General features: G+C 44.4%; 1 protein-coding gene across 3 annotated transcripts; it reads left to right on the top strand.

The window, feature by feature from the left end:
- The first annotated feature begins 586 nt into the window (after positions 1-586).
- On the top strand, positions 587-11546 carry LOC144490666 (SWI/SNF-related matrix-associated actin-dependent regulator of chromatin subfamily A member 5-like). 3 transcript variants are annotated; one of them, XM_078208362.1, is made up of 9 exons: positions 587-841; positions 2004-2159; positions 3890-4021; positions 5195-5304; positions 6425-6651; positions 8379-8500; positions 8772-8924; positions 9886-10018; positions 11111-11546. In XM_078208362.1, the coding sequence occupies exons 4-9, from the start codon at positions 5270-5272 to the stop codon at positions 11404-11406; spliced, it is 966 nt and encodes a 321-aa protein (XP_078064488.1). In that variant the 5' UTR covers positions 587-841; positions 2004-2159; positions 3890-4021; positions 5195-5269; the 3' UTR covers positions 11407-11546. The 3 variants fall into 3 exon arrangements, with proteins under 3 accessions (XP_078064488.1, XP_078064490.1, XP_078064489.1); XM_078208364.1 differs by having other exon boundaries at positions 590-841; positions 6434-6651; XM_078208363.1 differs by having other exon boundaries at positions 598-841; positions 2008-2159.
- The last annotated feature ends 1313 nt before the right edge of the window (positions 11547-12859 follow it).

Consider the following 12859-nt stretch of genomic DNA (forward strand, 5'->3'; position numbering starts at 1 on the left):
CCCCACACCCACTCAATACCCCTCCCCAATCCCCCATCCCCAATCCCCCCCTCCCTCCTCCCCAACACCCCCACTCCCTCCTCCCCATCCACCCTCCCTACCCGCCAATCCCCCTCCTCCTCCCCAAATCCCCCCCTCCCAATCCCTCCCAATCCCCCTCCTTCCTTACTTCCCCCCCCCCCCTCCCTCCTTCCCCAAACCCCCCCCCCTCATCCACACATCCCCCCCTCCCTCCTCCCCAATCCCCTCCCTCCCCCCTCCTCCCCAATCCCCCCCCCTCCCCCCAATCCCCCCCCTCCTCCTCCTCCCCCCTCCCTCCCTCCCCTCCTCCCTCCTCCCCTCCCTCCCCACCTCCCCCCCTCCCTCCTCCCCCATCCCCCCCATCCCTCCCCCCCCCCCTCCCTCCCTCCTCCCAATCCCCTCCTCCCCCCCCCCCTCCCCCCTCCCCCCTCTCCCTCCCCCGATCCCCCCCCTCCTCCATCCCCCCTCTCCCCCATCCCCCCCCCCCCCCCGGTCCTCCCCCAGCACACTGGGCTGTGGTAACGGTCCGGTGGGCGGGGCTTTCCAGCCGCAGTCTCGCGAGAGCGGCGGGCGGTTGAGCGGAAGCTGGGAGCCGGCTGAGTGGAGGCAGAGCGCCGGGCGGGCTGTCGGCGCGGAGCGGGAGGAATCAGACGCCCCGTGGATTCACCCGAGCCGGCAGTGAGGGAGCGGGAGAGCGGGCAGGATGTCGGAAGCGGAGGAGAGGCCGAGCACCAACCTGAATCTGAACCCGGCCGAGGGGCGGACGGAGGAGGCGGGCGCCAAGCCGTTGGCGGAGGGTCAGATCCAGGGCCCGGGACAGGTGGGTTTACTTTCGTCGATTCTCTCAAAAACATGTTTTCAACATGCATGCGGAGAATGGATCTGTCGCCAGTGTTAACGTCAGCTCTCAAGGTTCCTTGAGACTGGCTTTGGAGATCAGCTTTTCTTTGCTCTGCACAACTAAAATCAGAGATTTGCCACGCATACAACGTTTGAGTGTAAATTTGCAAATATGTTCAATTATATTGTAATTTATTGCTCTCTCCTTGCTTTGCAACACTCTGGGCGGGATTTTCCAGCCCCATCAGTGGCAGGGAAAATGGTGTGCTGGGCTGGAACATCTTGAAGTGGTGGCACAGTGGTTAGCACAGCTGCCTCACAGCAAGAGTTTTAACAACACCAGGTTAAAGTCCAGCAGGTTTATTTGGTAGCAAATGCCTTTAGCTTTCGGAGCGCTGCTCCTTCGTCAGAAGTCCCACAGTCCAAAGAAGTGCAGGTTAGGTTGATTGGCCGTGCTAAATTAACCCTATTGTCGGGGGGGTTAACAGGATAAATATGTGGAGTTACGGGAATAGGGCCTGGATGGGATTGTGGTCAATGCAGACTTGTTGGGCTGAATGGCCTCCTCCTGCACTGTAGGGATTCTATTCTATTCTAACTAATACAGTCCCATAGGTCCTCTAGTTAAAATTCTGCATCTGTAAGCCACAAGATTCCGATGGACTGAGTCTGCTCCAGTAATAGGAGATTTCATCTTCTGGACTACAGAGAGGGAGAGCTGGAGAAAGATAGAGGAGGCCATGAAATAGAAAGAAAGGGAGAGAGGGGGTGAGAGACGGACAGAGCGAGCTCCAGACAGAGAGGGATTCTATGGTTTGGAGAATAGGGCCTGGGTGGGATTGTGGTCGGTGCAGACTCAATGGGCCGAATGGCCTCTTCCTGCACTGTAGGGATTCTATGGTTTGTAGAGTTGCCAAGAGCCAATTGCCCTTTGGCCGCTCTCCACCTTTACCCGTCCTGCCCTTGACGCTGCTCACTGCTGGCGGGGCTGGAAAATCCCAACGTCAGTGTTTTATTCAGCTAAATTTGTCTGATTAATGCCTGTGATCAGATCAGTTTCTGCTGTATCCCAATTGCATTCTCGAAAAATAAATTTCTGGTGTTTGGAAAACTGAAATGTAACCCACTTCTTACTTTATCAGGCAGCTTTCACAAGAGATGTCCTCCTTCCTGGAGAGTGGGATGTCGGTGTGACGTCGTATGAAATGCTCATCAGGGAGAAATCTGTTTTCAAAAAATTTAATTGGCGATATCTGGTTATCGATGAAGCCCACAGGATCAAAAATGAGAAATCCAAGGTAAGTTTGTTTTCCCTTCATTTTCTCTGCTCTTTTCCCCATCCCATCCATTACCACCAGAGTTCATGGCTACCATTGTAGTGAATGCTAAATTTTCTGCCTCATCTTAAGGTGAATTGGGGAGAAACGCAGGCTTGATTTGTGGCATGGGAGCATGAGCAGGTGACAGCTTGGTAGCTCAGTGGTTCGCACTGCCTCCTCACAGCTCCAGCGACCCAGGTTCGATTCCCAGCTTGGGTCATCGTCTGTGCGGAGTTTACACATTCTCCCCGCATCTGCGTGGGTTTCCTCCGGGTGCTCCGGTTTCCTCCCACAGTCCAAAAAAAATTGCTGGTTAGGTGTTTTGGCCATGCTAAATTCTCAGTGTACCGAAGTGTGGCGACTAGGGGATTTTCAGAGTAACTTCATTGCAGTGTTAATGTAAGCCTACTTGTGCCACTAATAAATAAACTTTAAAACTTTGTAAACCACGTGTCACATTCTCGATTATATATCATGGAGTGAGGTTATTTTTGAGCAAGGTGCAGTTATGTGTGGGACCGGACAGAAAATGAGGCACAGAAGTTTGCTGCACACTGTTTCCCAGGAGAGGGGAATGCAAAGACAGGGTAAGACGGAGTGGCAAAGAACAGTAAAAAAGAATTCAGTGTGGATGGAAGTGACTGTTCTATGGTGAATGAGATAACGAAGGACAGGAAGATTGGAACAAAAGGTTGGAGGGAAATCCAGGAATAGAGATTTTGAAATGAAGGAAAATGATACATTTTGAGTACTAATGGTTAATGTAATTGTTAATTGCTGCTTTCACTGTTCCTTTGCACTTCCATCAAAGCTTTAATAGCTAAATTAAAAGGGCCATTTATTGTCACAGATGGAATGCGAATCTTGAGGAAAAGAGCGCTTTAATCTCGCAATCCAATGCAGACAAATAATTTTTTAAGTTAAAGTTTATTAGTGTCACAAGTAGGCTTACATTAACACTGTAATGAAGCTACTGTGAAAATCCCCTGGTCGCTACACTCCGGCGCCTGTTCGGGTCCACTGAGGGAGAATTTAGCACAGCCAATGCACCTAACCAGCATGTCTTTCAGACTGTGGGAGGAATCCGGAGCACCCGGAGGAAACCCACACAGACATGGGGAGAACATGCGGACTCCACACAGTTACCCAAGCCGGAAATCAAACACTGGTCCCTGTTGCTGTGAGGCAGCAGTGCGAACCGCTGTGCCATATTCAACCAAATGACTCCAGGGGTTCAGAAACTCAATTATTGAGGCTCGATAGTTAATCTCTGGGTTTTAAAACTAGTGGAAGAGTGGAGTGGAAATGTTTGAATTGAAAATCAAAGATCAGATCTGCTTATTCAGACTAGTGTGCTCTTGTTTTAAAAGCTTTTTAACCAGCTGCCCCTTCCACAACCATTGCTTCGATTTGAAAGAAATGCCATTCAATTGCGGACGGCTCTGGAAGTTTCCATATTCCCGTCTTGCAAGTTATAGATAACCGTTTGTAATCTTGATGAGCTATTACTACACTTGCTTTTTGCTTCCTAATGCAAAGCATTTGCCGGAACTATATATGAATTCATTGGAGAAATGACAGACACGAATAAACACCTGAAAAATCAGCGAACTTTTAAATGCAGTCTGAATCTACAGTTGTGCCAGTAGTATGATTCGAACTTGTGCCCAGTTTGTACAGTAATGTTTTTAAATCTGCTAAATTTACAGCTCTCTGAAATCGTGAGAGAATTCAAAACAACAAATCGATGATTGCTCACGGGTTCACCACTTCAGAACAACCTGCACGAACTCTGGGCTCTGCTCAACTTCCTCCTCCCGGATGTCTTCAACTCGTCTGCAGTAAGTAATGAGAAAAGCAGCTCGACAGTGACTGTACCGTTTGTCGAAGGTTCAATTACAGTGTTTAAACCTATTTCTTTTTGGAAGGCATGAGAGAATGCTGCAAAGTTGTGTCTTTTTCATTTTTGAAGCTAGTGTCAGGGGAAGCTGTCCAACTTGCTGGAGGGTGTTGTGTGACACCATTGTTCCTTGCATTGGGAGCAGCCAGGTCGCTAAATGGCCGCAGTCTGTGTATTAATTTGTTCACCTGCCCACATTTCTGAGCTCTATATTCACCATATGTGTGCCGATGCAGAGTCCAATTGGTGATGTCTGCTCCTCTAACCCTTCAAACTGCTATTGACCATTTCTGATGCTCCGTGTCACATCTGCCTTACACTGCGAAGCATATTTAACATGCTTGATGTTTCCTTGAGCAACACTGCCACCTTGTGTCACAATTCTAAACCTACATTAAAAGCATGCTGGGGTGAGAGCTTCCTTTATCCATATCTATCTCAATCCACAAATTAGCTATCATAAGTATTTTAGTATTTTTTTTTGTTAACAAAAGCTATGTTTATCCCTACAGTGCAGAAGGAGGCCATTGGGCCCATCAAGTCTGCACCAACCCCACATATCTACCCCGCCAATCCCACTGACACCAAAGGTTTATTTAGCATAGCCAATCAACCGAACCCGCACATCTTTGGAATGTGGGAGGAAACCGGAGCAGACACGGGGAGAATGCACAAACTCCACACAGAGAGTGACCCAAGGCCAGAATTGAACCTGGGTCCCTGGCGCTGTGAGACAGGAGTGCCAACCACTGTGCCACCATGCCACCTGTGTTAAAAGTGTTGCAGAAATGTACATTGTTGAGGAATGAGGAAAATGAATTTAAGGTTACTGTATTTCTTTCTCATAAAGGGTTGGATTCCAAGGTCTGATCTGTTATGTTGCAGAATAAAGCTGTTGACAATCTAATCTGAAGTTGAAGGTGTTTTCATCAAGTCAACATTCAGCCCACACCTGTAGATGTGCTTCAACCCATGGCTTGTTCAGCTGTTTTTGTTTAACCTGTGCTTCAGTCCACAGAACTGTTCAGTACAGCTTTTGTAACATTGCATTATTTTGCTTGACCTTCTTGGGCATCATCAGTGTGTGAAAAGCATGTATTCTCACCTGAATTAGGTATTGAGACCCTTCCTCCTCCGACGTATTAAAGCTGAGGTAGAAGAGAGCCTGCCGCCAAAAAAGGAAGTCAAAATGTATGTCGGCCTGAGCAAAATGCAACGGGAATGGTGAGTACACAACTTGTGAATCTTAATGTGTTGCATTGTGAAGTCTGGCATAATCTTGCAACAACTCATTGAAATTGTGCTGCACTTCAATCAACAATTAAAGCATTTGTAGAACTAAGGGAATAGATTCACCAGTGTAAGCGAGTGTGATTTTACCCAATGCACCAATAATAGGCTGACTCCCTACTATTGACCATCTTGCTTCCGTCTGATCTGTAAGATTTTTGTGTTTGGAATTCTATCTTCCCTCAATCATTTCAATTATTTTTGCCCAAAACAGAAGATCATCATTGAATTCAGACTGGACGATTGCCATTCAAGTGTGATTATTACAGTGCTTTAAAACTACTTTGCTCTCACTTTTGGGCTTTCTTCTTTCAAACCCCAATGCAGCCCATTATTGATACCCACCTGATCAGGTACTAGTGAGGTGTCCCCTCGAAACTTATTAACGATGTCTATCTAGTTGGTCAAGGAGAACGCTGCAAAGCCCTTCAAAATGAGACTGCACCCTATGTAACACAATGTCATTGCCTCACGATGATGCCAGTATAGATGCCATAAATATAAAACAGTCACTAATAAATCGAACAGGAATTTAGGAGAAGATTCAAAAAAGAAAGTGGCACAGTAGTTAGTGTGGAACTCACTACCACAAGGTGCGGCATGACATTGATGCATTTTAGGGAAGTTTGTTAAACATAGAATGGAAAAAGAAATCGAAGGTGTGAGGAGACTCTTATCATGAACACTGATCTGGAATTGTTGATCTAAATGGCCTATTTCTGCGTCACAAATTCTTCATACCAGAGTACTTCGTATTGCTCGCATCCAAATTACATGAAAAGGAATATTCCCACCCCTTCAAACCCTGGCCACATGGAATGTTGAGTGTGTATTAGTTGTAAGATATGGGTTTCTATATCTGTGAGGCTTAGATGGAGCACCCTGTTCCCTGGTAGGTGAGAGGGGTTGGAATGTGGATCCTAGACTTTGTCCTAGGTACCTATCGAACAAAGCATTCATTTTAGGTTGTAATTGCTTTCTGTTGAGTGACATTAAAAAAATGAATTTATCTCCAAGTTGGTGTGATGAGTTTTAATTCTGGCCTTGCTGACAGGTACACCAGGATATTAATGAAGGATATTGACATCCTGAACTCCTCAGGGAAAATGGACAAAATGCGTCTATTGAATGGACTGATGCAACTGCGCAAGTGCTGCAACCACCCCTATCTGTTTGACGGAGCTGAACCTGGCCCATCTTACACCACTGACACTCACCTGGTAGTTAACAGTGGCAAAATGGTGGTCCTGGACAAACTGCTGCCGAAAGTGAAGGAGCAAGGTCAGCCGCAGGCCTGGTCAAGGCTTTTGTTTCCCTTTCTGTCTTTCAATCTTTCTATAGGAAGGAGACATGTAGTGATTTGATAGTTTTGTGGATACTTGAGTAGCTCGGACGGGGTGGGGGGTGGCCAACATGAGGCATAAGGCCCAAATTAACGATTGCCTGGCTGTAAAGGGAAATTAATTGAAAATATTCCAAAATGTGTTATAAATTAATATGCAATAAACACTGGAATCAGCAATGGTTTTAGTTATAGTAGGACAGGCAAAGAAGCTTACTGAGATATCCTTGAGATAACCAAACTAAAACACAATGCAAATTAGGTTTTTAGAATATGTTCAACAAATCTGTTATTAGAGAGTAAATATAGTAATAAAGTTCATAGTTTGTGAAATAGATGACATTGTCTCAATGGATTAAGAATTAGCTTAATGTTAAAGTTCCTATTTTGGGAGGATGTAGGATTGGATTCGGATTCGATTGGAATTTGAAAGAGCATGCCAGTCACTCGAACTCGAATCCATGACCAAATTAGTTGAGACTCTGGAGACCAGGAGGAATTGAACAAAAACTACTGTGTAGTCCGATTCATATATCAGGAAATCCGGTGGAGTGGAAAATCAAACATCCTGGTATATAGATTGGCTGTAAACAACCGCCTATGGTTAATTGTGCATTTCCGAGTCCGATGTCAGACTTTGTCATGCTCTGGAGCAGTACTGTACCTGTGCTGCAGACTGATCAAAAATAGAACAGGATTTTTAGTAAATGAAAGGGGTTTGTGATGTTTAGCCTTCGTAAGCATGCAAGGATTTCCACGACGATGTCTGCAAAAGAATTTGAAAATGATCACTGATGACACCATGGCAGCATTTGACCTGTGCAGCAAGGGACATCAGATTGCATGCTGTGATGTTTTGGGTTACAAATCAGCATAGGTTTTAATGAATTAAAAACTGCTGAAAAACTAATCTGGTAGCATCAGCGAAGGGTCAACTATGACTCTTCAGAACTCCCCTCTCCACAGATGCTGCCTGACCTGCTGAGTATTTCCAAAACTTTGCTTCCATCTATTAAGCTATTATTTCACCAGTTTTAGTGACTGTTTAAAACAATAGTGTGCCTTGATCTGAAATAGCATCCTGTTTTAGTCATTCTGGCCTGCCACACACCATCCACTGGGGCTGGGGGCTCCCAAAAACTGGCTGATTTAGCATCAAATATTCTTCATGAGGAGTTGGATCACAGGCCTCTGCAATGCTTGATGGGCCCCATCCTCCTTCCGGGGGAATAGTTACAGGAGCCAAATATTCTGAAAATTGGGGGCTAACTTGTTGGGAGAAGGTGAATGGAATAATTACATGGTTTGGGATTGTAGCTATTTTTTGATTAGGGCTTAATTTTTGCTGCCCAAACTGCAGCACCGTCTAGATTCCACCGGGAATATGAACCCTTTGAAATTATTCCCATCAATCAAGGCAGCTGTGTCACATGGACAGTTCACATTGTATGAATTATAAAATTGGAGTTGGTTATGTGTGTTCATTTATGCCTCCTGTACTACAACTAATTTACTCGATTACTCTACATCCTGCGTGTTACCACTGAAATTTGGTTTCCATTATCCACATCAGTAGATGTAGGCTTTTGAAGCATTTGTGTATCTGCGCTGTGTTCTTGGCGACCGATCAACCGATTACCCTGATGAATGATCTTCTTTTCCACAGGTTCTCGGGTGTTGATCTTCAGCCAAATGACCAGGGTGCTGGATATCTTGGAAGATTATTGTATGTGGAGAAACTACGAGTATTGTAGACTGGATGGACAGACACCGCATGAGGAGAGACAAGTATGTTTCTTGCCCTGTGCTTTCAAAACTGAGTTTGTTTGAGGAAAGTTCTCACCTCTTAAATTGATCTGAGGCTCTATTATCTAAGTAGGAATTCTAGACTTAAGGTTACAAAACTGACTCAAGGTTTTCAAACAAGAAATATGAATATTCAATTTGAATCTAGCATCTATTTGTATTTTTAAAAATGAAACTTTCCAACAATTAGTAAAAAGATTGGTCCGAATCGTTTGTTCAATTCTGGCTTAACTTTTCTCTCTCATCCCTCCAGGATTCTATTTCTACTTTCAATAGTCCTGGGAGCTCAAAGTTTATCTTCATGTTAAGCACATGCGCTGGGGGTCTTGGTATAAATCTAGCCACGGCAGATGTAGTAATCCTATACGACTCAGACTGGAACCCTCAGGTCGACCTCCAGGCTATGGTAAGTTACTGAGCGATTAGTTATTTGTGTTCTGAAAGCCACGTACAGTTGAATATATGACTATCGTAGCTGGTTTTAACATCCAAGTGCACTGATCAAGCGACATTTGGTATTTTACTGCCACTGATACCCCCTCAAATCTCCCGTGTGTTGCTCCCATGGTTTCTTTAAAACTCCGCTCGACTGAACTGGTGGAAATATTTCAGCAAAGGTCTTCAGTTTGCTTCTCTGTATTTGAATGGAGCGTGCGGTTGTTTTCAGAATTGGCGTGGTATGATTTCAGCTGACTGGGCATCTTGTTTCTCCTCACCAATTAACTTCCAAAAAACAATTGAGAGTTTGGAAATGAAATCCATTTTAAGTTTCAGTAATGCTGAGGTCACTATAAGGAACTGCCTTCCGTGATTCAGTTTTACACCAAACAACTGATGCACTGATTTTAATAAGTGCTTCGTGATTGCCTCGTGTCCCCAAGGGCTAATGAATTCAAATCTCACTCATTTGTGAAGTTTGAATTAAAGTTTATAGTGAGCAGCAAAAGGGAGCAGGGCTACCCAATTGTTCAGCTGGTTCACAGCATGGCAACAGGCCCGTTAGAGAAAATCTCCATTACAAGAGAGGAAGTGTTAGGTTTTTTAGGGAACATTAAAACTGTTGATTTTGACTGAGTAATTAGAGAGGGTTAACACATGCAGGAGATAGCCATTCAGACATCATATCTTTGTTCGCTCATGATCAGCTTGGAGATTTCTCGGAAATCGATTTATTCCCTATCCCCATGTTAAGGTTTTGATAATGAGAGTTTTTGTTTGAAATTCTTGGATTTCTTAATTTAGAAACAATGTTTGCTGGAAAATATATGAATGTGCTGTTTTTACAGCTGAATGTAGAGGAATGTTAATTGAAATTGTTACTTGATTGTGTGGATCTGCCATGTAACTTTAATTGTGTTCTTTTTTAGGATCGCGCCCACAGAATTGGTCAAACAAAAGTAGTCAGAGTATTCCGATTTATAACTGACAACACTGTGGAGGAAAGGATAGTGGAACGTGCTGAAATGAAACTTAGACTGGACTCTATTGTAATTCAGCAAGGTGGGTGTTGAAGTTGGTTGTTTTTTGGGTGGGAACTGCATGGGGAGGGTAGCACAGAGTCCTCAGGAAATTTCGCTTCTTTGAGGTACTAACTTTAAATGGCATCGTTGAAACTTTGGGATACCATGAGAAGTGTCAATCATTCCCAGCCTTCACTCCAGAATTTTATCTTGCATTCTTTTCTCCGACTGAGTTATGGCACGGATGTTAAAACTTTGTGTTGGGGATTGTGAATGCATTGGATACTCCCTCACTAACCTGTTCTTTTTCAAATACCGCAGAACATTTAAAAATTAAACTTCAATATTTTCACAGCTAACTTCTCTAATCGCCAATGAATTATCATTACAATAGATTAGGACCTACCACCTGGAACTGTGCCATCTGGCATATGTATTCCTGCTTTTTGGTGAAATGGTCCTCAAAAATGAACACAAAACCCTCTGCAATCTTCCACAGAGTGTGAACAGCCAGTTAAAGTACGCTGTGCAACAAAGTGGGCTCAATAGTTTCCACTATAGCCCTTGTTTGTCTATTTATTAACATGTGAACCCGTCTCTTGCATTACTACAAGTTTAATGCCCTCCATACCAGGATGTTGCCTGGTATGGAGGGCATTAGCTATGAGGAGAGGTTGGAGAAACTTGGTTTGTTCTCACTGGAACGACGGAGGTTGAGGGGCGACCTGATAGAAGTCTACAAGATTATGAGGGGCATGGACAGAAGGGATAGTCAGAAGCTTTTTCCCGGGGTGGAAGAATCAATTACTGGGGGGGCATAGGTTTAAGGTGTGGGGGCAAGATTTAAAGGAGATGTATGAGGCAAGTTTTTTACACAGAGGGTGGTGGGTGCCTGGAACTCGCTGCCAGGGAAGGTAGTGGAAGCAGATATGGTAGTGAGTGTTAAGGGGCGTCTAGACAAATACATGAATAGGATGGGAATAGAGGGATATGATCCCTGGAAGGGTAGGGGGTTTTAGTTCAGTCGGGGCAGCATGGTCAGTGCAGGCTTGGAGGGCCGAAGGGCCTGTTCCTGTGCTGTAATTTTCTTTGTTCTTTACAATTTCTTAACATCGAGACTGAATTCTTTCAGGAAGGTTAGTCGATCAGAATCTCAACAAGCTGGGGAAAGATGAAATGCTGCAGATGATTCGTCACGGTGCTACCCACGTATTTGCTTCTAAAGAGAGCGACATTACAGATGAAGATATTGATGCTATATTAGAGAGGGGTGGAAGAAAGGTAAAACTAACATCAGGAACGGGAGTGCCCCTTGCTCTGCTATTCCAATCCTGCAACTTCGTGACTCACCTGTTCAATACTCTTCTTACAATGCTGCTGCAATATTTTCATCGGCACAATAAGTGTCACTTAATCTGCATCTCATAAAGTTCTGCAAACTGAGTATCAAAAGCTAATTGCATTAAATGCATTGTACTGTGATGGTTTTGTGCAGTCTCTTTTACTTCATACCATTGTCATTGTGCCAAGAGGAGATGATTAAACAATTGGATTAAACCCTTAATTTCAGCTTTTGAATTGTTTGTGTTTACAGCAAAATGTTTTTGTTTAAAGCCTTTATTGTGGGTTTTAACAAAACAATTCAAATTAGTTCATCTGTCTTGGTGAAGTTAGGGCCATTGAATCAATCTTGCTATGCTAATGTAAATCATAGAATAGAATCATAGAATCCCTACAGTGTAGAAAGAGGCCATTCGGCCCATCGAGTCTACACCGACCACAATCCCACCCAGGCCCTACCCCCATATCCCTACATATTTACCCGCTAATCCCTCTAACCTACGCATCTCAAGACACTAAGGGGCAATTTTAGCACAGCCAATCAACCTAACCCGCACATCTTTGGACTGTGGGAGGAAACCGGAGCACCCGGAGGAAACCCACGCAGACACGAGGAGAATGTGCAAACTCCACACAGACAGTGACCCAAGCCGGGAATCGAACCCAGGTCCCTGGAGCTGTGAAGCAGCAGTGCTAACCACTGTGCTACCGTGCCGCCCTAAAGTGTTTAGCTGGCAGCTAATACCCAAGTACAAATGTATATTCTGAAATGGTTGTCATAGGCTTCACACATCAATATCTTTGGTGCTAAACAAATAATTTTGGTGTTTATATACATTGCATCACTGGAACTAGTTTTCTATGTAAAAGGAATTACACTATCTAAAAGCTAAACTAAAAGTACCATTCTTTGAAATCTCCTTGGTTTTAAATACGATGCTATTGCAACTTCTGAAGGCCTGTGGAATATGAACAATTACTTAGAGTCATAGAGGTTTACAGGGCAGCTATTCTTCGGGTGAAGAAATGTCTCCTCATTTCCTCCTAAATGGTCTACCCCGAATCCTCAGACTGTGACCCCTAGTTCTGGACACTCCCACCATCAGGAACATCCTCCCTGCATCCACCCTGTCTAGCCCTGTTAGAATTTTATAAGTCTCTATGAGATCCCCCCTCATTCATCTGACCTCCAGCGAAAACAATCCTAACCTAGTCAATCTCTCCTCGTACGTCAGTCCATTTTACCCACTGCACTAAGCTTTGATCTCAGTGAGAAGTCCCACAACACCAGGTTAAAGTCCAACAGGTTTATTTGGTATCACGAGCTTTCGGAGCGCTGCTCCTTCCTCAGGTAAGTCACCTGATTAAGGAGCATGATAGCCATGATGTGGAGATGCCGGAGTTGGACTGGGGCAGGTATGGTAAGCAGTCTCACAACGCCATGTTAATGTTAATCAGGTGATGAAGGAGCACTGCTCCGAAAGCTCATGATTCCAAATAAACCTGTTGGACTTTAACCTGGTGCTGTGAGACTTCTTAC

The sequence above is a fragment of the Mustelus asterias genome, unplaced genomic scaffold, assembly GCF_964213995.1.
Source record: "Mustelus asterias unplaced genomic scaffold, sMusAst1.hap1.1 HAP1_SCAFFOLD_3567, whole genome shotgun sequence".
Classification (NCBI taxonomy): Eukaryota; Metazoa; Chordata; class Chondrichthyes; order Carcharhiniformes; family Triakidae; genus Mustelus; species Mustelus asterias.

Bases quoted from the DNA above. Each gene is read 5' to 3' on its own strand.
- LOC144490666 (XM_078208362.1), top strand. From the start codon at position 5,270: ATGTATGTCGGCCTGAGCAAAATGCAACGGGAATG. The intron at 6,652-8,378 runs GTCAGCCGCAGG...TCTTTTCCACAG, and splicing joins GCCGAAAGTGAAGGAGCAAG to GTTCTCGGGTGTTGATCTTC. The intron at 8,501-8,771 runs GTATGTTTCTTG...TCATCCCTCCAG, and splicing joins CACCGCATGAGGAGAGACAA to GATTCTATTTCTACTTTCAA.